Source organism: Pseudonaja textilis, chromosome 2, assembly GCF_049901715.1.
Source record: "Pseudonaja textilis isolate UNSWEBS1 chromosome 2, rPseTex1.2, whole genome shotgun sequence".
Taxonomy (NCBI): Eukaryota; Metazoa; Chordata; class Lepidosauria; order Squamata; family Elapidae; genus Pseudonaja; species Pseudonaja textilis.
Window position 1 is genome coordinate 3,067,132 of NC_141991.1, and position 21,772 is coordinate 3,088,903.

At 42.6% G+C, this 21,772-nt stretch overlaps 2 protein-coding genes across 2 annotated transcripts in view; both read left to right on the forward strand.

Annotated features, from left to right (window-relative positions):
- The window catches only part of LOC113451647 (uncharacterized), a 211,170-nt gene that overhangs the window by 155,015 nt on the left and 34,383 nt on the right, over window positions 1–21,772 (forward strand). The window lies entirely within an intron of this gene.
- Window positions 362–9,136, forward strand: LOC148126561 (vomeronasal type-2 receptor 26-like). Its single transcript, XM_087922996.1, has 6 exons — window positions 362–579; window positions 1,300–1,564; window positions 4,508–4,571; window positions 5,862–5,926; window positions 6,761–6,887; window positions 8,226–9,136. Exons 1-6 carry the CDS (start codon window positions 362–364, stop codon window positions 9,134–9,136), a joined length of 1,650 nt encoding a protein of 549 aa, XP_087779122.1.

Consider the following 21,772-nt stretch of genomic DNA (forward strand, 5'->3'; position numbering starts at 1 on the left):
TTGTTCCTCATTCTAATTATCACCACCCCAGTCTTTGATACTTCCTTGCTACTTCTCCAGGGACTGTCTGTGATGTAAACATCAGATTGAAGCAACGTGGAAGGGAATCTTACATCAGAAAGGGATAAGTGGCTCAGGTCACACTCCCTGTGTGGCACAAGGTTTGTGAAGGGCAGGGACTGTGTGTTTGAACATACCATACCTTTCTCTCCTTTTTCCAGGGGAAATTCGGTTTGTCTCTTTTTGAATCATAAAAGCCACCAGCATTTCCATATTGCTAGAGGGTTCTAAATTCTTCTAAGTCTTCTTGGTCTTTTTTGGCTTTAGAATTGGGAAGGGGATTGATTTAGCCTTATCAACTATGATGAAGCTGTTTCTGATTCTTCTGCTGCTGATGCCGCAGACAGTCTGTGAGAAGCTTAGATCGAAGTGCCCACTGACTTTGCAGAACAAAGATGAAAACAAGCCATGGAGCTATTACAGGCCAGGAGACCATCTCATTAGTATCATCATCACGGCAACAATAACATCACCTACAACATTGCCTTTCAACATGGACCCTTATAGTCAATCCCAGTTGTAAGTTATTCAGAGTGATGGTTCACTCAGTTGGAAGCTCTAATGCTTTTCTCCTCCTCCTCCTCCTCCTCCTCTTCTTCTTCTACTTCTACTTCTTCTCCACTTTCTCCTATATTGTAAGACCTGTCTAAATTCTTGAATTGCTTTGATTTCCATGGCTTCTCTCTTATTTTGTGGAAGAGACTCAAATCCAAAGATCGGGCAAAAAAAAAATATCTTTGAAGAAGTCTCCATTATTTTCCTCTCCCCATCCAATACTGTGTTCACTATGTGAATATTGGTTTTGTTTAAAGTAGTGTCTATTTTCATTATCATTGTAATGGGTCATTGACAAGCAGTGCCTGATCCTTATAGAAATAGAGGTTGACCTGTTTTTAACAATAGCTATTCTGGTCATTTATGAAACATCCTCTTTCTTTTACAGTGGTTCTACTTCAATGATTGAATGATTTTGAATACTAGTTAGTGGACAGATGAAATTTGTACTGCTACAAACAGTGGAGTATTTCTGATTCTTAACTCTGATGGAGGAACTACTTCCATTCCATCATCCCAACACTCATTAAAATAAAATATAAATGGATGACTACAGTTGGCCTGTGTTTTTGAATTGGTACCAGCTTAGGACTCAGTATGCTTGTAGAAACAAAGAGGATTAAATTTTGAAAAGTATTTTTATTGCTGTTTGTGATGATAATATGACTGATTTTTTTACACTAGTTTCCTTCTTGATAAGTCAAGAATCCTATGCTACATTTTTGCTGTTCAAGTGGTCAACAAGAACCCACAGCTCCTGCAGAATCTCACACTTGGCTACAACATCCGTGACAACTATTTCAACACCATTGGCACTTCAGATGCCTTGCTGGACATGCTCTCTACTGGGGAAGCCAATGTTCCCAACTACAGTTGTGGAAGGAAGGATAACATTTTGGCTTTGCTTGATGGAGCTGCCAGGGACATCTCCATCCAGATATCAACATTAGTAGGCACCTACAAAGTTGCACAGGTTTCTTTGTATATTTTTTTGTGGGTGAAATGAGAGTGGGGGCAGAGGATGAACAATATATCCAACTATATCGTCTATGTGGAATTCAATATCCACATTTCACCAGGACCATTGGAGATGTCATGGCTTGGCATTAGGATCCTTAGTGGGGAGGGGGCAAAGTTCTTTTTTTTATTTTTACAACAAAAACAAATAAAACTCATCTTTCAGTTGTGCAGTGTGTCATCTGAGTCATCTTGTGCACATATTAATATTTGTATACATTTCTCATTACATTTACATTCATCTTATATTTTAATTAACCTTATATATCATATTTTTCCATTATTACAATATCTTTAAGTTTTTTTATTTCATACCATCTGTTTTTGATAGCAAATCTCAACTCTTACTAAATTATATTCATATCATGACTTATCCGAAATAGTCAATTACTATATATCTTTATTACCATATCCTTTAATTCCTTGCTTTACTTTCTAACCATCCATAAAATAAGTTCCAAATCTTATAATACTCCTCTTCTTGCTCTCTAATTGCCATCGTTAATTTACTCATCTCTGCACATTCCATTATTTTCTTAATCATTTCCTCCTCCATCGGAATTTTCTCGTTTTTCCAATTTTGAGCAAATACAATTCTAGCTGCTGTTAATAGGTAAATAATCAAATATGTTATTTCTTCGCTATAATTTTCTGGTAAAATCTCCAACAAAAATATTTCAAGCTTTACTTCTATATGTTGTTTTATCATTTTTTCCAACCATGTGTGTATTTTAGTCCAATATCTTTTAGCTTCTGCACAAGTCCACCACATGTGGTAATATGATCCAGGTATCTGGTAACATTTCTCTTTTTTATCTTTAAACATCTTTGCCAGTCTTGCCAGAGTCCCATCTGTAAAACATCTTATACAAATTCTCTTTATAATTTGACATTGTTAATTTATAATTTCTACTCCATAGTTTCTGCCATTTATCCAAATCTATTCCATATCCAAAAAATTTCCCCCAAGCAATAATTGTTTCTTTAACTTGTTCTTCTTCTAATTTCACTCCTAATAGATAACCATACAACTTTTTAATCATTTTCTCTTCAGTACCTGTTAAGATTTTATCTAATTCTGTCAATTCTTCATAAAAACCCATTTGTCTTAACATCTTTCTCATATCTAGAATGTATTTGCATATATGAATACCAATTCATATTCATCCCTTGTTCATCTAGTTCTTGCTTTGTTTTGAGTTCACCCTTTTCATTTAAAACATCATTATATCTGGCAATGTATTCCATTTTAAAAACATTTTGATACACAAATGACTCCATTGTTGATAACCAGACCAGTATTTTCAAATACTGTTCCCTTATTTTCTCCCACATCAACAATAATGCATCTCTTACATAATGTTGTCAAAAATAACCATGTGCCTTACTTTCCTTATACCATAAAAAAGCATGCCACCCCAATTGTAGATCATGCCCTTCCAATGTTAACAGCATAGTATTTCTTAAAACAATCCACTCTTTCATCCACATCAATATTACGGCCTGATAATATAATTTCCAATTGGGTAGACCAAAGCCAGGAGGGGGCAAAGTTCAAAGCAGCCAAATTCTCTCATAACACCATCCCCTTTGCTTTGGGGGTTTCTGCTGCACACTTGTGAAGATGAGGAGAGGCTCTCGGTTCATTAAAGGATCTTCTGTACAATAGAAAGGTGTAGCACAAAAGAGTTTTCTGTGCAAAAGGAAGATACAGCAGTATTGGGAAGCTTATGTTTTGTCCATAATCTTAGTCATAATAATAACATTATTTTAAAGTTGAACAAATTCCAATTAGTGTGAAGAATCTTTATGGAACTAAACATTTCAGCTGACATCTGCACGTGTGCATCCCATTTTGCTAAACTGTAGTACAGAAATATGATTTGTAATTATTCTTTCTTTACTTAATGTTTTGTATTCCATGTAGTCTTGTTAGCAATTTGATTTTTAACATTTTGCACCTTGGCCTAGTGGTTAATCAACAATATATTATTCTAATATATATTCTAATATATTCACAATATATTAGAATATACAATATGCTAGAATATATTATAATATATTCACATTGATTTATTACAAGATAATATTTAGGCCTTGATCTGACCCCAAATATAACACAACAGTCTTCATTGCTTTTTCAGATCAGTGAGAGAATTGCTTCAGAGGATCTGAGTGATAAAAGTCAATTCCCTTTTTTCCACCGGATACTCCCCAAAAAAGGGTTCCTCTACCCAGGAATTGTCCAACTGCTCCTCCATTTTGGATGGAGTTTGATTGGTCTCTTTGCTTCAGACACAGAGAATGGAGAGAATTTCATGAGGAGATTTACTCCTATGCTTATCAGGAATGGAATTTGTGTTGTCATATCTCAACAATTCTCAACAACTGGACACACAATGCCTACCACACATGCCTTCTATAAGTGGAAACAAGTCAACGTCTATGTTCACTTCATAGAATATGTTTCCATTTTTGACAGAATTCTTCCTTTCCATTCAGCATTTGAAAGTTTGATAGGACCCATCCAACAGAAAGTCTGGATCATGACAGGCTTGGGAACATATTCAATGAAAAGACACAGACTTCTCAAATACATTCATAGTATTTGGACCTTTGCTTTTCAGGTGGAAGAAAGGACAAAAGATTCTGCCTTTGAACCCTATTTCTTTGTAGATCCACAGTTTGAAGATCAGTCTTTTCACTGTTCTTTTTCAAAGCATGTCTTTTCTATAAAAGGCCGGAAAAGATGCACACAGAAAGCACCACTAGAGACCCAGAACCAAAGGAACAGAAGACGGATAGAAAATGCTAACTATGCTTACAGTATAGTTATGACTCTGGCTCATGTCCTTAATGCTGCGTATTTCTCCAGATCCAGGAGCAGAAGGAAGGAGGGCAAAGAGAGTTTGGCGGCTACAAGGCTGCAGCCTTGGCAGGTATGATGGCCTAACAAGGGTCTATCAAAATTAGTTCCTTTGGAGTGTTGAAAGGATCTCAAAATGCCTTTCTTCCAAGGGTGCTTTTTTCCTGCTGGGAGTGCTTTCAGAGTAAGGACACAGACAGGCAGCTATTTGGAAGCAAGTTTCTTTAATTTTCAGGAAGGCAAGAGATAGCAAGAAGTCTGCGTTCCTGGGGCTAGCCAGCTTTGTGTAATAAACTCCTGATTTTTATACCTTTTCTCCTTTTGTGTGTGAGTGAAATCCTATCAGGGGGGGTTTCCGTCAGAGGGTAAACTCTGCCGGGTGGTTTGATTGGATTATTAGTTTCATTTCTTATATTTGTTTAGTGGCAATCTCCTGTCTGCTATGGGTCTTTTGTCTTATTTGTTTTGCTGATTTGGCATGGCCTTTTGTTTGTAAGGGATTTCTTTTTGTTTCCCTAGTTTTCTTAATTACTTGGCTTTTTGCCTAGGGGGCTTCTTTCAATACCTTTTATTAAATCTCTTTTCCTATGCAAGTTTGTTTTATGGCTGGCCTGGTGTTGCCTTTGGGCTTTTTTCTGCTTGGGTGTCACCACTGTCCTCATGAAGTTCCCTTTCCACAGGAGAATGAATCCAAATGAGGAACCATCTCAACCTCTTCATGTTACAAGAGGCCAACTGATTTGTCAATCTAATTGACCAGGGGATAATTTTCCAAAGAGTTTATGCCATGACAGAAAAATGTTGACGTTGTACTATTGATTCTAAAAAAATGTATGAATTTTAAAATACATTCTTGTATCTATGATTTTGTGACTGCCATCATAGGGTTTTACCTTTGTAAATTTAAAGGAGCTTCTGAGACCGCCTAGGAAAATCTCTCCTCCCTGCAGGAATTCAAGTTAAGGCTTCTCTTATTTATGGCTGCTCTGTCTTTGCATAAGGACCATCCTTTTAAGGAAAACTGAACTTCTCTGCTTTACTGGCTCAGTTCTAAAACTGTTCCACCTTTTAGGATGCTTTTTCTCTCGTTTAGCCAGAATCTCTTTTCTTTTGATAGCCTATATTTCCATGTCCAACAGTCTGGAACAATAGTGAACACAACTGAAGGTGAAGGTGAAGAGTCATTCTCCAAGCTTGTGGGTTGGTTTCCATATGTTTTGTTACCAGGCTGGGCAGTGGTGGGATTTAACTTTTTTTTTCTCACCATTTCTGTGGGCATGGTTTGGTAGACGCACTTTGCGCGCATGCAAAGGGTTTGATACTGACATTCTGCAATCCTGCATTTTCCCTGTGTCTTCAACAGCTGACACGCGACAATCCACTGTCCCGTGTGAAGCAGCTGACTGCTTCTTGGGGCAAGAAAACAAGGTATCTGCTTTTAAAATTCCTTCCATTCTAGTTCCCTCCATTTCTGGAGAAGAATGAGTTTTGCAATCTTTCCCAGAGGAAATTGTACTTGGACCAAAATGGAGATGTAGCAGCAGATCTCAACATTGGGAGCTTGTTGGTTTTCTCCATGAATGATACCATATTACAGAAAATGGGGAGTTTTGAAAGGCAAAGACTTGTTATCTACCAAAATGCTCTGTTACGGCTACAGTTACTCAACAAGGTGGGCGGAATGTTGCGATCAATTTTGTTTTCAATAAAATGCATATTTAACAAAAAAAAAAATAGAATGCACTTTATTGCAAAATTTAGTATAAATAGATCATTGGATCATTAGCATACAACAAATGCTGACATGAAAAGTGCCCAGTTGGACAGATGCTGCATTTGATCACAAAAGATGGTGCTTGTTTGTCCTGAAACCTGCACTTGCAGACACGAGGAGGAGGAGAAAGAGGAAGAGGAGGAAGAATAAGAAAAAGAGAAAGAGGAGTAAGAGAAGGAGGAGGAGAAGGAGGAGTATAAGTAGATCATTATAGTTTTAATACATGGATAGATAAAGAATGGAGGAATGCATATTAATAAGGCCTTAAAGGTTGGAACTTTACATAGTTCCATCACTCCAGTTTTTCTTAAATGGTAAATTACTTTCTTGTAATATAATCCTTAAAAACATTTGGAACTAGTGAGAAATTTCATACGTACGTAATTGAAGCCCAGAAGCAATTTGGCTACTGATCATGTCTACATCCATTCTTCAAGGATGGTGAATCTTAACATATTTTCTTTGGCATTCACTGTTTCCGTGCTTAGTCTCTGCCTCAGTCCAAATGTGTGGAAAATTGTCATCCTGGATTTGTCAAGCGGGCACAACAAGGAGAGCCTGTGTGCTGCTATGACTGCATTCATTGTCCAGAGGGGACAATCTCCACTCAGGAAGGTGGGTCACAATGAAAAAAAAAGGACAGAGCTCATGAAAGAAGAATTATCCAGAGCGTGATGATGAAAGTGGAAGTTAAAATGTAGATTGAAGTTCAAATGTTTGTTGTTGCTGTTTATTTTCAAGCTGCACATTTTCTTATCAAAGTGGAAGGAAGGCAGAAAGAAATTGAAGGAGGGGCTAGGAGAAGAGGGTTCGGCAGATTGGGCAAGCTTTATTTACTGCCAGAATAATTGTCTCTTCTACTTTATAGTTGAGATGTGATATGCTACATTTACCTTCGGGAAATACCTGATTTCTTCAGGAATTATCTTAGGTTCACCTCCTGGGAGCATTATTGCAATACGTACTATATGGTACTTCCATTTAGGGTCATTGTGAAGGTATTTCTGGTCCATGATGAAGTGTTGTGGATGTCAGGATTCCAGCAGATCTCAATTAAATCATGAGTCTCGAGCCAAACTTCAAAAACTTCAAAAGGATTTATTGGGAGTTAACATGTCCCACTACACCCACTGCCTGGGTGTACCTGACTCTGAGACACACAATTCATTGTCACCCTTGACCCTGGTTTTCCCCCACCCCCTGAGTGTATCATAATTCATATTCTCCAATGAGACACATCCATAGCCAAGAATCATCGATCATGTCCTCCTGTTAGAATTCTGCATGGCAGAAATTTCAGTCACCTAGTTACTATCTTGGAAAACTACTTATGGAATGCACTTTTGGTTTCCAAGCTGCCGCACTGCTCTTTCAAACCCCTTTCCCCCTCCCTTTCAAACCCCTTTCCCCCCTCCCTTTCGATGGCAACTCTAAAAAAACCTGGCAGGACTGAGAAAGAAAGATTAAATGGCTCATTATTTACATTATATTTAATAATATTGGGTGCTAGCAAAGTATTCAACATTAAGCAGAAAGTAGCAAAAGCACGGACTTAAATATGGCTTCACAGCCCTCTCTAAGCGGTTTATACTAGAGTCAGCCTATTGCCCCCAACAATCTGGATCCTTATTTTACCAATCTCGGAAGGATGGAAGGCTGAGTTAACCTTGAAACTGGTGAGATTTGAACTGCCAAATTGCAGGCAGCTAGCAGTCAGAAGAAGTAGCCTGCAGTACTGCATTCTAACACTGTGCCACCACAGCTCTTATCATTCAGGTTCTCGGACTTCCCTCAATTTCTTAGACCTTAGCCATAAAGTTTTTAGAAAAAGATGTTATCTTTCTGTGGAGATGCTAATAAATGGATCTTGGAAAATGTTCCTATTAACAACTTTTCTCCCCAAAATATTTCTTGAAAGGTAACAGAATATTTTTCAAAAAATATTTTTTCCAGACACAGAAATATGCACCAAGTGTCCAGATGATAAATATCCAAATGAGATCCGAGTCCAATGTATCCCCAAAGTTATAACCTTCCTGTCTTATGATGAACATCTGGGCATCATCCTGGTCTCTCTTGCCCTACTCTTGTCCCTAATCACAGCATTCGTCTTAATTATATTCATTAAATATCGAGAAACTCCCATTATCAAAGCCAACAACCGGGACCTCTCTTACATCCTCTTGATTTCCCTCCTGCTTTGCTTCTTGTCCTCCTTTTTCTTTATTGGCCAACCAAGGAAAGCCACCTGTCTTCTTCGACAAACAGTGTTCAGCATCGTTTTCTCAGTTGCTGTTTCTTCTCTCTTGGCCAAAACAATCACAGTGGTGTTGGCGTTCCTGGCCACAAAACCAGGAAACCAAGTGAAGAGATGGTTGGGGAAAAGCTTGGCCAATTCCATCATCCTTTCTTGTTCTGCCAGCCAAATTATCATCTGTTCCATCTGGCTGGGAGTTTCTGCCCCATTCCCTGACTCTGACCTTCACGCCCAGCCTGGAGAGATCATCCTGCAATGCAACGAAGGATCTGTTGTCATGTTCTACATCACCCTCAGCTATCTTGGCTTCCTGGCTGCCATCTGCTTCACAGTGGCTTTCCTGGCCAGGAATCTGCCAGGGGCCTTCAATGAAGCCAAGCTGATCACCTTCAGCATGCTGGTCTTCTGCAGTGTCTGGGTGACTTTTGTGCCCACCTACCTGAGTACCAAAGGGAAATACATGGTGGCTGTGCAGGTCTTCTCCATCTTCTCCTCCAATGCTGGGCTGCTGGGCTGCATTTTCATTCCCAAGTGCTTCATTATCATTCTGAGGCCAGACCTGAATACAAAGGAACAGCTAACAACCAGAAAAAAGGTAGAAATGTGAGCCAGAGGAATTTTAACTTTCAACATTTTCCAACTGTCCACATCTAGAAAGTAGTCCAAGTTGTTTTCCATACATGAGGAGATCAACAATTTTGGTGGAAATATTTAAAAGTGATTGGAAAATATTGTCCCCAACCTTGTACAATAAAATTCTAAGATATCCATTGAAGGTTTTTTTAATCCTCAAGGTGCCAGATCTGTCCAGTGACCTTAGAATGCCACACCCAGACTTTTGAGACATGACACTTGTGCAATGGGAATCTTGTTGATATGCCAGCAATATATAGTGGGGTTAGGTGGGACGTTCTAAAAATTCAAAATTTTAGTTGTGTTTTTTAGGGACAAGATCCTTTCAATCCCCACCAAGGAAGAATCTAAATCATCTTTTTGTGACTTTCTTGTTTAGCCTTCCTCTGAAAAATAGTGTTTGAAACAAGGAAAATGAAATGCTTTTTCTACAAACTGTGTAATAGAAGCAGAAGGGGCCTGAATGCCACTGAATTTTGTTCTCCTAAAAAACAGAGTTGATCTGAAAAAGAATGAAAAGATGACATTAACAACATGCAATAGTGTGAGCTGCTTTTTTCACAGAAAAATAAAAATCAAAATATTATAGACATGGCGGTTGTTATGAAGAAGCAAGTTGTCAGGACTCCAGTAGTGACCCCCATTTAAATCATGAGTCCCTAGCCTGAATTTCAAAACTTGGAGAAGATTTATTAGGAGAAGACATGCCAGTGCTACCCGGGTGTAGCTGACTCTGAGACACATCATTCATTGTCACGCTTGACCCTGGTTTCCCCTACCCCCTGGGTGTATCATAATTCATATTCTCCAATGAGACACATCCATAGCCAAGAATCATCAATCATACTCTCCAGTTAGAATTTTGCGTGGCAGAAATTTCAGTCGTCTGGAAACTATTTATGAAATAGCCATGGAATGCAGTTTCATTTTTTTAGCTGCTACATATTCCCCCCTCCCTTTCTGTTGGCAACTCTAAAAGGCCACAGAAATATTTTATGAGTTGACACAAGTGTAATAGAAACTTTGGCGCAGGGATTGCTCATCTTCTCATTCTGCTCAGATGTGGCAGCTGTTCCTAGTGTCCCCTACAGCATGGGAATTAGGCTGCAGAACATTATATGTTATGACTCCCCTTCAAAATTCAAACAAACAAAACAGAAAGCAGCCGTTTCACAATTAAATCAAACGGAAAGAAGTCTTACAAGATAACGGCTGGCAGAAACCTCAATCCACAGCATAAATCTTTACTCTGTCCGGCAAACCAGTCCTGGCAATAAATCTCCAGTCTCAGAGCTTCTTGCTGTAACGTCCTCACTCAAATAGTCACTTTGTTCCTGGCAAAATGTACCAGCCCAGCTGTGTCCTTTTATACTCATTGAGGCAACGTGCTAATTTACTGACTCGCTCTCCTCATTCGTTCCAGCTGATTTTGCCTTCTCAACCGTCTTCTGTTTTTTACATTTAACCACAAATTTTCCAAGTTCTCATCTCCACTAGAACTCTCTCTCAAAACTTCCCTGTCAGCCATTCCCAGCTGTTGATCAGATAAGGAACCAGAGGAGGTCAAAGGTCCTGACAATTCTAATACATCAGGTCTGTCGTCCTTTGTCATGTCCATCTCCTCATCCTGGTTACCAGTCCAATCACTGAGCCATGCCGGCTCATATTTTTCTGCCATGACCTCCTCACTTGAACTCATATCAGTCACAGGAGCTGAATCCAAGCCCGGAGCCACAACAATTATACATATACCTCCTGGATTTTGTAGGAGGCCAGCATGGTGGCAATCTAAGAGGAGATGTTAGTCTTAGTCCCTTCATGGACTGTCATGCCCCCATCAGAGCCTGAATCTGTGGAGGAGGATGAGTCAGAGCTGGGGCTGACGGAGGTCAAGGGAGTGGCCTTGTTGGCTTCAGAGGAATTCCAGGAGGAGCAGGATGAGGCAGCCTTGGACCCCTCAGGTTTGGGATGGCTTGCTAGCAGGGAGGAACAGGAGCAGGATGGCTGAGAGAGGGCAGGCAGTGGAAATGAAGAGTGACGGAGCTCAGGTGATGAGCAAGGACCACCTCCTCCTGATCCCAGAGCACGGAGAGTGGAGAGAAGGCAGGAACAGTACAGGCTGACCTGATGACTTGGAAGGAGAGCACCCCCCCTCCTTCTTCACAAGGCACATCCTGGGACTCTTCTAATAAAGTCTAATATAAACTAAATTAAAAGAGAGAAAACCAAAAATAAAGTGTGAAATATTTTAAACTCTCTGTCTAAAGTTACATTGTGGCTTTCTTTTTTCTATAATCTATCCTGTCTAATCATGAAAATCATAAATCGCACATTCATTTTTGTGGACTTTTTATGCAAAAAGTCATTAAGTGTGTTCCAGTCACCAATAAATGTAGATATTACCCGTTCTCTAATCAAAGATGTCAGTTTGTCCATCTCGGCAAGTTTGGCAATTTCACCAACCATTCCTCAGTGGTGAGTAGTGCTGAATTCTTTCTAACTTTGTACATATAGTAATCTTGCAATCCTGTGACACTAATGATACATTGAAATAATCTTCCATGGCATTTTTCTTATGGTTTTATCCATCAATCCTCAATCCTGCAATCACTTTGCAGTTGTTTATGGAGGCCTCTCCTTTTCACAATTACTCAGTGCATTTTTTTCCTAAAATGGCAACACCTAACAATATTCAGGCCCTTTACTTTTCCACACTACAATTTGTAAGTAAAGCATCTCCTTGTTCCTATTCCAAATATGGTTTGTCTTTGACAGACCAGGCAAAATGTCCAGAGAAAGAGGAACTGGAGCCTCTCTCCCAGGAAGAGACCCTCTCCATGGACAACCATGTCATTTAACTCCCATTCTGGACTGTGGCACAGACCTTAAGAGCTGTGTATTCATCCAGGACCACAAACAATCTTGTAGTCAGGCACTGAGAGTAAAAGCCCAGGTCTGTAAAATGGGAATAGATTCAAAAACAAGACCAGATGTTCCCAAGAATGGCCCTTCCTCTCCACATCACCACCAGGATGCTTCTGCTGCCCCAGGGGTGTCAAACTGTATTTCTCCAAGGGCTGGATCAGCATTGTAGTTCTCCTCTATGGGCTGGCAGGGGGGTGGGGGGCAGCGGGGGGCGGATACCTTCTGCAGCACTCTGCTGGCTGAAAATGGGCCTGTTTTGGGCCCATTTTTTTGGCTATGTGGGACCCATTCTGGCCCGTTTTGGGGCTGTAGGAAGTTAGCCCCCACCCCTCTCCTAGAAAAATGAAATATCCTAGGAAATATTAAAGAGGCAGAACATTTCCCCTAAAAAGTGAAGTAGAAACTCAGAAGCAGAAACTCACCTCAGAAGCAGAAGCTCACCCCCACCTTTGTTAATGGGCAGGCCATTAAGGTATGGGCCAGAGTATTCTACATAACAAAGGCCTCGGCCCATCTCACCACTTGGCCTGGAAAGATTGCATCAGCCAGCACTTAGGTTGAAGCCATGTGGTCCAGACAAAGCCTACAAAGTTAGTTAAGACCCCCGCCACTGGGAGTCTGACAGCCAATAGGATACATTTTTTGCACAGGAACAGGAAACACTACGATGGGACCCAACAGATGATATATAAGGGTCTCTCAGCATCTTGGCCTTCCCTTCTCTTTTCACCTTGAAGCATGTGATCATCCACTTTGGAACTCCAAGCCATGTGATCCTGTCCACCATTAAACCAGCTTTCCAAGCAGCCTCCATGTTTCCAGTGTCTTTTTCTCCACTTGGAACTGAACCCAGAAGGATAATTCTTCCAACAGGGCCAGCTTTAGTCCCATTTTTCAGTCATTTGGGGCCCATTTTGGGCCCATTTTAAGCCTGTTTTGGGCCTGGATTCCAGCCCAGTTTCGGCCAGCAGAGTGCTGGAGGGTGAAAATGAGGCACACGGCCCATTTTAGCCACTAGAGGTACTGCGGATATTTCCAGGCTAGTCCCATGGGCCGGGTTTAAGCACCCTGCGGGCCTTGAGTTTGACACCCCGTGCTACCCACCCCTCTAACTCAATCACCCAGCTCTCCCTTTATACCAAGGTATGTATATCAATGTACCTTCTCTCCAAACAAGGATTTTTCCGACAACTGACCCAGATACATCAGGAACACTCCCAACCACCCTTTTCAAGATCTTGGCATCTTGGGATGGGAATTACACACAGCCTCAGAGATATAAAAAGTCAAAGAGTCCCACCACCATGGAGTGCATCCACACAACCAGAAGAAAGGAAATCATGTCTCTTCAAACTGGTGTTTGGTGGATGTAGCAATGAATTGGTCTCAAGGAAAACAAATATATTTGTCCTATATCTTCCTCCATATTTACACAATGAAAAACATTAAGTGTTCAGTGTTTGTTAGTCTAGTGGTGTGGGATTTTATTGACCTAAAGCGCCGTCCAGACGGCAGCAGGTGAAAAAGATAATTGCCAGGGTGTGAGGGATCTTCTATGATGGACTTGATTCTGCTTTGGCAGCGGGACCTGGCTAAGTTTCTTCCCAGAAAGAGAATCCTCATTCGGTCCTGTTTCTAGTCCGCTCCTTCTCTGGCCCCTCTCAGAAGGGACCCCAAAGCGTGGATGGGACTCTACTGACTCACACCCCTCCCAGCAGGAGAGCCCCTCTGGGAGCAGGACAAGGGCGGCCCCTCCAGATCTCAGTCCAGTCTACCTGGGCACCACCAAGCGCAGTTCCTTCCCCAGTTTCAAAGTGAAGGTTGTGGGGCAGCGTTTGCTCAGGATCAGGTCAGCTCACAAATCTCCTGGCTGCCTCAGCAGCTCAGACTCAACAGCTGCCGCAGGGCACTATTCTGTGCTGTGCAAAGCAGCTGCACTTCAAATTCAGAGGATAAAGGTGAGTATGGAAGCCCGGGCAGGCAGGCGGGCCGGTGGGCCCAACAGCAGAGCATTGGAGAGAACCGGTTTGGTCTCCACTGCTCATTGCTGCTACCGGCTCGCCAGAACCGGGCCAAACCAGTTGAATACCACCACTGCTTTGGACCCTCAATTTGCCGCCGGAGGTTTTTCAGGCTGTCCCTGGGAAGGACTCAAAATCAGGAGTCCTTGTGGTTGAACATTTTCCAGATTCAAAGCATTTCCCAAAACCCCTAGAGATGCTACAGGTGTGGAGATTTTCCTGCCCCTCCAAGTTTCTCACCCACCTTCCAGACTCTGGAGGGCCTCGGAGTTAATTCTGGAGGTGCCATTTTTGCAGAGCCCCCAGTGGTGATGGTGAGTAGCAGGACAGAGGTGGAAGATGGGATGGAGATGCACGTCTGCCGGATCTATGGCTTCTACCCGAGGGAGATTGATGCCTCCTGGAGGAGGGACGGGGAAGTGTGGCTGGAGGACACCCTCCATGGATTTGTGGTCCCCAACGCGGATGGCACCTGTCACTCCTGGCTCAGCATCCAGATCGATCCCAAAGAAAGGGGCCGCTATCAGTGCCATGTGGAGCACAATGGCCTGCAGGAGCCTCTGGACATGGCCCTGAAGGGTGAGATGCTGCAGGGAGGGAAGTGCTGGGCTCTTTGGCAGGCTGGAAGGTGGTGGGAGAGGAATCTGACCCCAGCTGTGTCCAGGTATGAACATACCTGAGCTTTCGTCCATTGGTTTTTCCAGTGTTTGAGGTTGCAGAGACCAGACCATAGAACTGACTTCAGGTCATGGAAACTACAGAATCCCATCACAAGAGTTGGCTGATCCTGATGAAATGCTCTTAGATCCTCTCTTAGGCCTTGTTTCTTATCCCCAGTAGGAAAGCAGCAGTTACGCTGAGCACCAGAAATAGATTTGCTTTTGTTTATAAGTACAAGAATCAGGAGGAGTCTTGATGAACTGCAGTTGACTTCAGGAAATGCAGAGAGTGGCTGGACTGATGCATCAGGAGTCAACAAAGAGGCTACCAAGTCTGAGTTTTTCCCATCAGAGACTCACAGGGTTTCCTGCTTTAAAGGGCAAAAGGTCACTCTGCGTTGCTGCTCTAAGAAAGAAGTTGCATATTATTTTATGATGTGATATGTGAATTCCCAAGGCTCAGCATAAAACCCAAGGAAAAAAAGCCTTCCCTCTCAAAGAATTCCATATATGGCTCATAAGTGTCCCTAACATTTTTTACACTGGACTTCCAAAGTTGCAAAATTCTAATTCAATTTTTTGATCCATGATTGTCGCCACGATGCAAGAAATATTCAAATGTAATTGTTATGCTGATATCCCAAGGAAAATAAAATATTCCTTTTATTTTTGTTGTTGTTTTTAGCAAGCATCAATTCACAAGTAGCATGATTGCTATTCAGTGGGAATCCTGAATTTTGTGCAAGAGAAATTTAAAGTTCCCTCCTCAAACCTCACCCACCCACCCCGCAAGCAATAGCAATTTGTAATACTTCGGTAAGACCGTATTGGGAATACGTCATCTAGTTTTGGTTGCCATGATATAAAAAAGATGTTGAGACTCTGGAAAGAGTGCAGAGAAGGTCAACAAAGATTATTAGGAGGCTGGAGGTTAAAACACATGAAAAGCAGTTGCAGGAATTGGGCATTTCTAGTTTGATGAAAAGAAAAACTAGGGGTGACATGATATGTTCCAATATCTCAGGGGCTGCCACAAAGAAGAGGGAGTCAAGCTATTCTTCAAAGCACCTGAGGGCAGCAATGGATGGAAATTAAACAAGGAGAGAAGCAAACTAGAATGAAGGAGAAATTTCCTGACAGGGAGAACAGTTAATCAGTGGAATGGCTTCCCTTCAGGAGTTGTGGGGGCTCCATCACTGGAAGCATTTAAGAAGAGACTGGATAACCACTTGTCTGGAATGGTATAGGGTCTCCTGAGCAGGGGGTCAGACCGGAGGACCTCCAAGGTTCCTTCCAACTCTGTTATTCCGTTATTCTATTTCTGCCATTTGTGGGACCATCCAGAAGCTGGATATCACCCCATTCCATTTTCATGCTGAAGTTCTGGAAGCAGAAAATACAACTTTATGCTATTTTTGAACTGGCCAAAGAAATGAAGGTGTGTATTTAACAAAAAAAAGGCTAGGTGATATGAACTATTTTAATTCAAATAATAAAATGCAAACACTCAAACAGAAGAAAAAAATAGCATACAGATTTGCCTAATTCCACTCAGAGTCATGACCTATTGGGGCAGCCTACAAAAAGAGCAAAAACATTTTTGTTTTAACAAATCTTGTTTATATTATTGCGTTGGGGGCATTTTTGTTTTGTAAGCTGCTGAGAGTCACAAGGTGGCAAAGGCCTGCTTTTGAGTCAAAAGGCCAAAAATGAATCCAGTTGCCTTCATGCTGGGCTGGTGGGAGAAGAAGGCCGCGTCAGGAGGACACGTCCTCTAACAACGGCTAGCAAGGCTCCTTCATGTTACCTTGAAAAGGACACGAAAATGAGCCCATGGAGTTTCTTAATTTGGGGTATTTCCAGCTTTCACTTCTTTAGGTCTCATCCCTGATTGGGAAGATTGTTTGGGGTTCTCCTTCAATGTTCTGCTCTTTCTCCCAATTCAGAACCAACCAATTCAAAATCCAACCTGGGGGTCATCGTCGACTGGATTGTGGATGCTCTTATCCTGATGTGTGTGATTGCTGGGATCCTGGTATTCTTCAGTAAGTATCTTTTTTGCGGTGGGGGTGATGGAAGGCACCCCTTTGGGGAGCTTCTTCTGGCCTTCCTTCTGTCTTCTTTTCGTAGCCCTCTGAGAACTCCAGTCTCAGTTCAGCTGAGTCTGAGATTCAGGCAGTCCTGTTTTCTTCTGAGTTGGGAAGAGGCATCTCAGTTCTGTCCCTTTCAAAGGCTTTGATCAAGGAGCAACAGAGAAGATTATTATAACAGATTATTCATTTTCTCATGCTTCCAAATTTCTAAATTCTGTTTCTGCCAGTTAGCCAATGATAAAATAAGTTCCATGTTAAAAAGTATTTGGTTTCTTCCTTCTCTTTAATTTTAAGTGTTAATCTATCCACTTCTGCACATTCTAGTATTTTTTTTAAAATTACATTTTCCACTGCAGGGATCCCTTCACTTTCCCATTGTTGTGCAAACACAATTCTAGCTGCTGTTAAGACATGTAAAATTAAGCATGTGTTCCCTTTATTGTATTTTTCCAGTGAAATGCCCAACAAGAATATTTCTGGTTTTAGATCTGTATGTTGCTTTACCATTTTTTCTAACCATATATATATATATATTTGTCCAATATTTTTTTGCCTTTGGGCATGTCGCCCACATATGATTATACCAACCTGGAGTCTGATTACATTTCTAACATTTAGTGGCCATGTCTTTAAACATCTTTGCCAATCTTGTGGTCAAAAAGGGCCATCTATAACAGGGGCCGCAAACCTTTTGGACCTCAGGGATCATCAAACTCATAATTTTAAATCCTGCAGACCACTAATATGAATTTTGACTGACGGTGGCTTGCTGACGTTGGTGGGAAAGTCAGTCCCATATTCCAGAGCTGCAGTAGTCACAGGACTGGCCTGTGCACTGGCCTGCCATGGATGAGCTGCTCCGGGATGACCAAAGGGCCAGTCTTGTGACTACTGCAGCTCTGGAATATGAGACCGGCCCAGGGTGGGGTCTCCGCCGTAAGGGGTGGCACCTATAATGTGCAAATTTGCAGGTGGTACAACGTGCAAAAAGCAGCACAGCCCTCACTGGCCAGGATGAGGTAATGGTGCTGTTGCAGCAAGAGGGGGCTGGCGGCACAGGTGGGCTGAAGCGGCAATGGAGATGGCCAGAAGGTGCAGGAGCGCCACACTACCTTCCAGCTCCCCTCTACAGGCCTAGGCTCTTCCTCGATGGCCGCGGGCTGTAAGGACAGCCGGGGCAGGAGAAGTACTGGTTGGTGGGAGGGGGCGGAGGGGGCAAGTCTGCACTCACCATCCAGTTCAGAGGTCCAGAATGGGGCGTCAATGTCAGTTTTGTCATCCCTCTCGACGCTCTGCTCTGCTAAGGATGGGGCTATGTTTCTGCTCGCTATTCTTTTCCTGTGCCTTCCCCTATCTCCTCTCTTTTACCCCAGCAAGAGCTATGTTTCTGGGCTCTCCCCACACAGTGAGGGCATCTCCCAAGGATGCCCCCACCCACCAGCAGTGAGCCCAGGTTGGAGGAAGAGGAAGGGGCTCCAGGTGCCTGGCCGTTGTGCTGCCCCCTACTCTTAGCAGAGCAGAGTGCTGAGAGGGATGACAAAACTGACACTGATGACGCCGACACCCCATTCCGGACCTCTGAACTGGATGTTGAATGCAGACTTGCCCTTCTGCCCCCTCCCAGTACTTTTTCTGCCCAGGTGAGCTGGAAGATGCGGGAGTGCCATGCAAATGCAAGTAGCGCAGCACTCCTGCGCCTTCTGGCCATCTCCATCGCCCTCCAGCCCACCTGTGTTGCCAGCCCTCTCTTGCTGCAACAGTACCATTACCTCGTCCTGGCCAGCGAGGGCTACACTGCTTTTTGCAGGTTTGTGCTCAGACAAAGTGTGGGGGGCAGTGGGTGGGTGGGCCATGTGGGCGGTGTACAGCCTGGATTAATTGCTTTGGGGGGGACATTTCTTTGCAGACCACCAAAAAATTTTCACGGACCACCAGTTTATCCCACCAGTTGGTGACCACTCACTGATCTATAAAACATTTTATACAGATTTTCTTGGTATGCAGTTGACGTTGTTAATTTATAATTCCTATCCCACAATTTCTGCCATTTATCTATAGTATAACCAAATTTTTTAGCCCATACTATCATTGTTTCCTTTACTTGCTGTTCTTCCATTTTAATACTCAATGAGTAGCTATATTTTAAAATAGTTTTTCATCCATCCCAGTTAATATCTGATATAGTTCTGTGGGTTGTTTATAAAAGCCACATATTTTAACATCTTTCTCATATCGTGATATGATCTTTTTGTTGGAGTCATAGCAATGTGATCTAGTGGGGGAAATCTGGTTTTTAATTTATTGTTTTAAATGTTTTACATGGCATTTTATTGTAAGCTTCCTAGAATCATCTTGAACAGATGGGTGGCATAGAAGTTTAATAATAAAATTAATAAATAGGCTGGTCTCCTCTGAGAGATTCATGAAGCTGTAGAGGTTTAATGGTAAAGAGAGGATCAGGACAAAGCATTTCTACTCCCATTCCTATTCTATCCTCTCTTTGTGTCTGTCTTTCCAATGCAGGGAGGAACCAGGCCATTTAGCAGCCCCCTCGGAGGTGAGTGGCCCCACTGGGGTCTGTATGGGGACGAAGAAGGGAGGGAAACGAGGGCTTTGAGGTCCAAGGACCAACTGATGGTGAAGATACTTGGGGAAATCCCTCTTTTCTCTCCTATTAATCTCAAGCGGTGCAAGGGGAGGAATTTGGGGGAGATCCAGAGGGGCTCTGGGAAGGGGGAGCTCTTCCTGCCCCCAAACTCTTATCCTGCCAGGCCAGACTGTGACTCCTTTTGGGATCTGACTGTCTTGGATCAGGAGGCTCAGAGAGCTGTAAAGAGATTGGTCAAGGAATGACGTAGCAGCTGTCCAGATGAAGTCAAAAGACACTGACACAAACTTGTAGTTTAGATATATATAAATATACAGTATTTAACATTTATAGTTGCAGCAGACAAGATAGTCAGGAACATCGTGAGGTAAATCAAAGAGCACATGGAACACAGAGAAGAAAAAGGTGGGAAAACGGGAAACTCCCCCTTTATACCCACAGCAACCAATCATAGCGTGGATTGCCTCGTGCAGAAGCCAGCACAACCAATCAGCTCTTTCCTCATTGGAGACTTTCCTGTCCCAGCTACTGAATTTAATATCCTACAAGACTGGGAGGTCCACAGTGCAGGAAGAAAAGGGGGGCAGATGAGGGGCTTCTTGAGGTCCTGCAGTCATGGATGGAGAAGGGGCTTCTCTCCACTCTTTGGAGCCCTCTGGGAATCCCTCCCTCCAGAGGCTGAAGGAAGACATGGGGAGGGGGGCTTGAGCTAGGGATCCATAAGTACAGACTAGTATTGGATTCGTGTATTTGAGGAGGAACATTGATGTTATGTAACTTGTGGGGCAGATTCTCAGCTGCTTCAAGAGCCAGTCTCAGCCCTGCCTCTGCCTTCTTTCTACCTTGGAGAATCCCACCCAGCTGATCCCTCTCGTGAGGAAGCCGCAGTTCTCATGAGTAGGATCAGCTCGGCAGATTGGTGCTGATCCCTCAGCCTAGGCGGTGGGATTCCTCCTCTTGGCTCCCTCCCAGACTGACACTGCCTGCTTTTTCCCTCTCTTGGCAGCATGAGTGGACAGTCCCAGCATGAGGAGAGAGGAAAGGAGAGGGGATCAGCCTTCTTCTGAATTAGGCCAGACTCTCCGGAGGAGCCCTTCGGGCCCATGCTGCATGCCTGGAACCAGGATGTATTTGGGGGCCTTTTGCCATTGCTTTTATCATTGGATCAGTAACCTTTTGTATTAGGATAGAGGAACGGGGGAGAAAAGTACAACTTACGTGTTTATAATTGTGGAATCAAAAAGATTCAAACTGTGATTAGTAGACATTTTATTTTTTATTTATTTGTATCCTGCTGAAGGCATTGAAGATATCTAACACAACTTCTCCTCCTATTTTCCCCACAACAACCATCCTTTGAAGTGGGTTGGGAATCAGAGAGAATGACTGGCCCACCCAGCTGCCTTTTGTGGCTAAGGTGAGACTTGAACTCACAGTCACTTTCTAGCCTGGTGCCTTAACCACTAGACCAAACTGCCTTGTATAGCTTGTAATAGCTTCATAATATAGCTTGTAGCAACGTTGTTGTTATTTCTGGTGACGTTTACTGGGTTTCTGCTGATTAACAGGTTTTAGGGAAAGGCCCAGAGTGAATGAGGCGAGGATAAAGAGTTGCTAGTTTTATTTTAAGGGAGAGTGATAAACTGTTAATCTCCATCATAGTTGCTTGGATTGAAAAGGAAGGGTTTTTTCAGTCTTATTTTTCTTGTTATATAATAGTTGTATCATGAATAGTATGTACCATGTACTGCCATTTATGGATTTTCACACTTGAGAAAAATGAAAAAGGAATGAAGTGCTGAATGGACATATTTTTTTCTGCTGCCAACGAACTCTCTGATGCTAGAATCCTCCTAACCTAGGAAAAATTCCTAGCTGATATCCTCAGGATATCTCTCCAAGGCATCTCAGCACAGTTAACAAACCAGGTTTCCACAATTTACTCTCCACTCACAATTAACTCATTAAGATGGTTTCTCCCAGAATTCCCCATCCAGCATGCTTTAAGAGGGGTGGACTTCATCTCCTCAAATCCCCCAGCCAACATGCTTTAAGAAGGGAGGACTAACTCCCACAATCCCCCAGCCAGGATGCTTTAAGAGGGGAGGATTTCAACTCCCAGAATTCCCCAGCCAGCAAAAAAATCTTAAAGTATGCCGGCTCCAGAATTCTGGGAGTAGAAGTCCTCCCCTCTTAAAGCATCCTGGCTGGGGGATTCTGGAGTGGAAGTAAAGAACTCTGTTCCAACTGCCAGTTGCCTCACAATCCGTTACCTCAGTTCAAACTGGAAGACATTCTACTCCT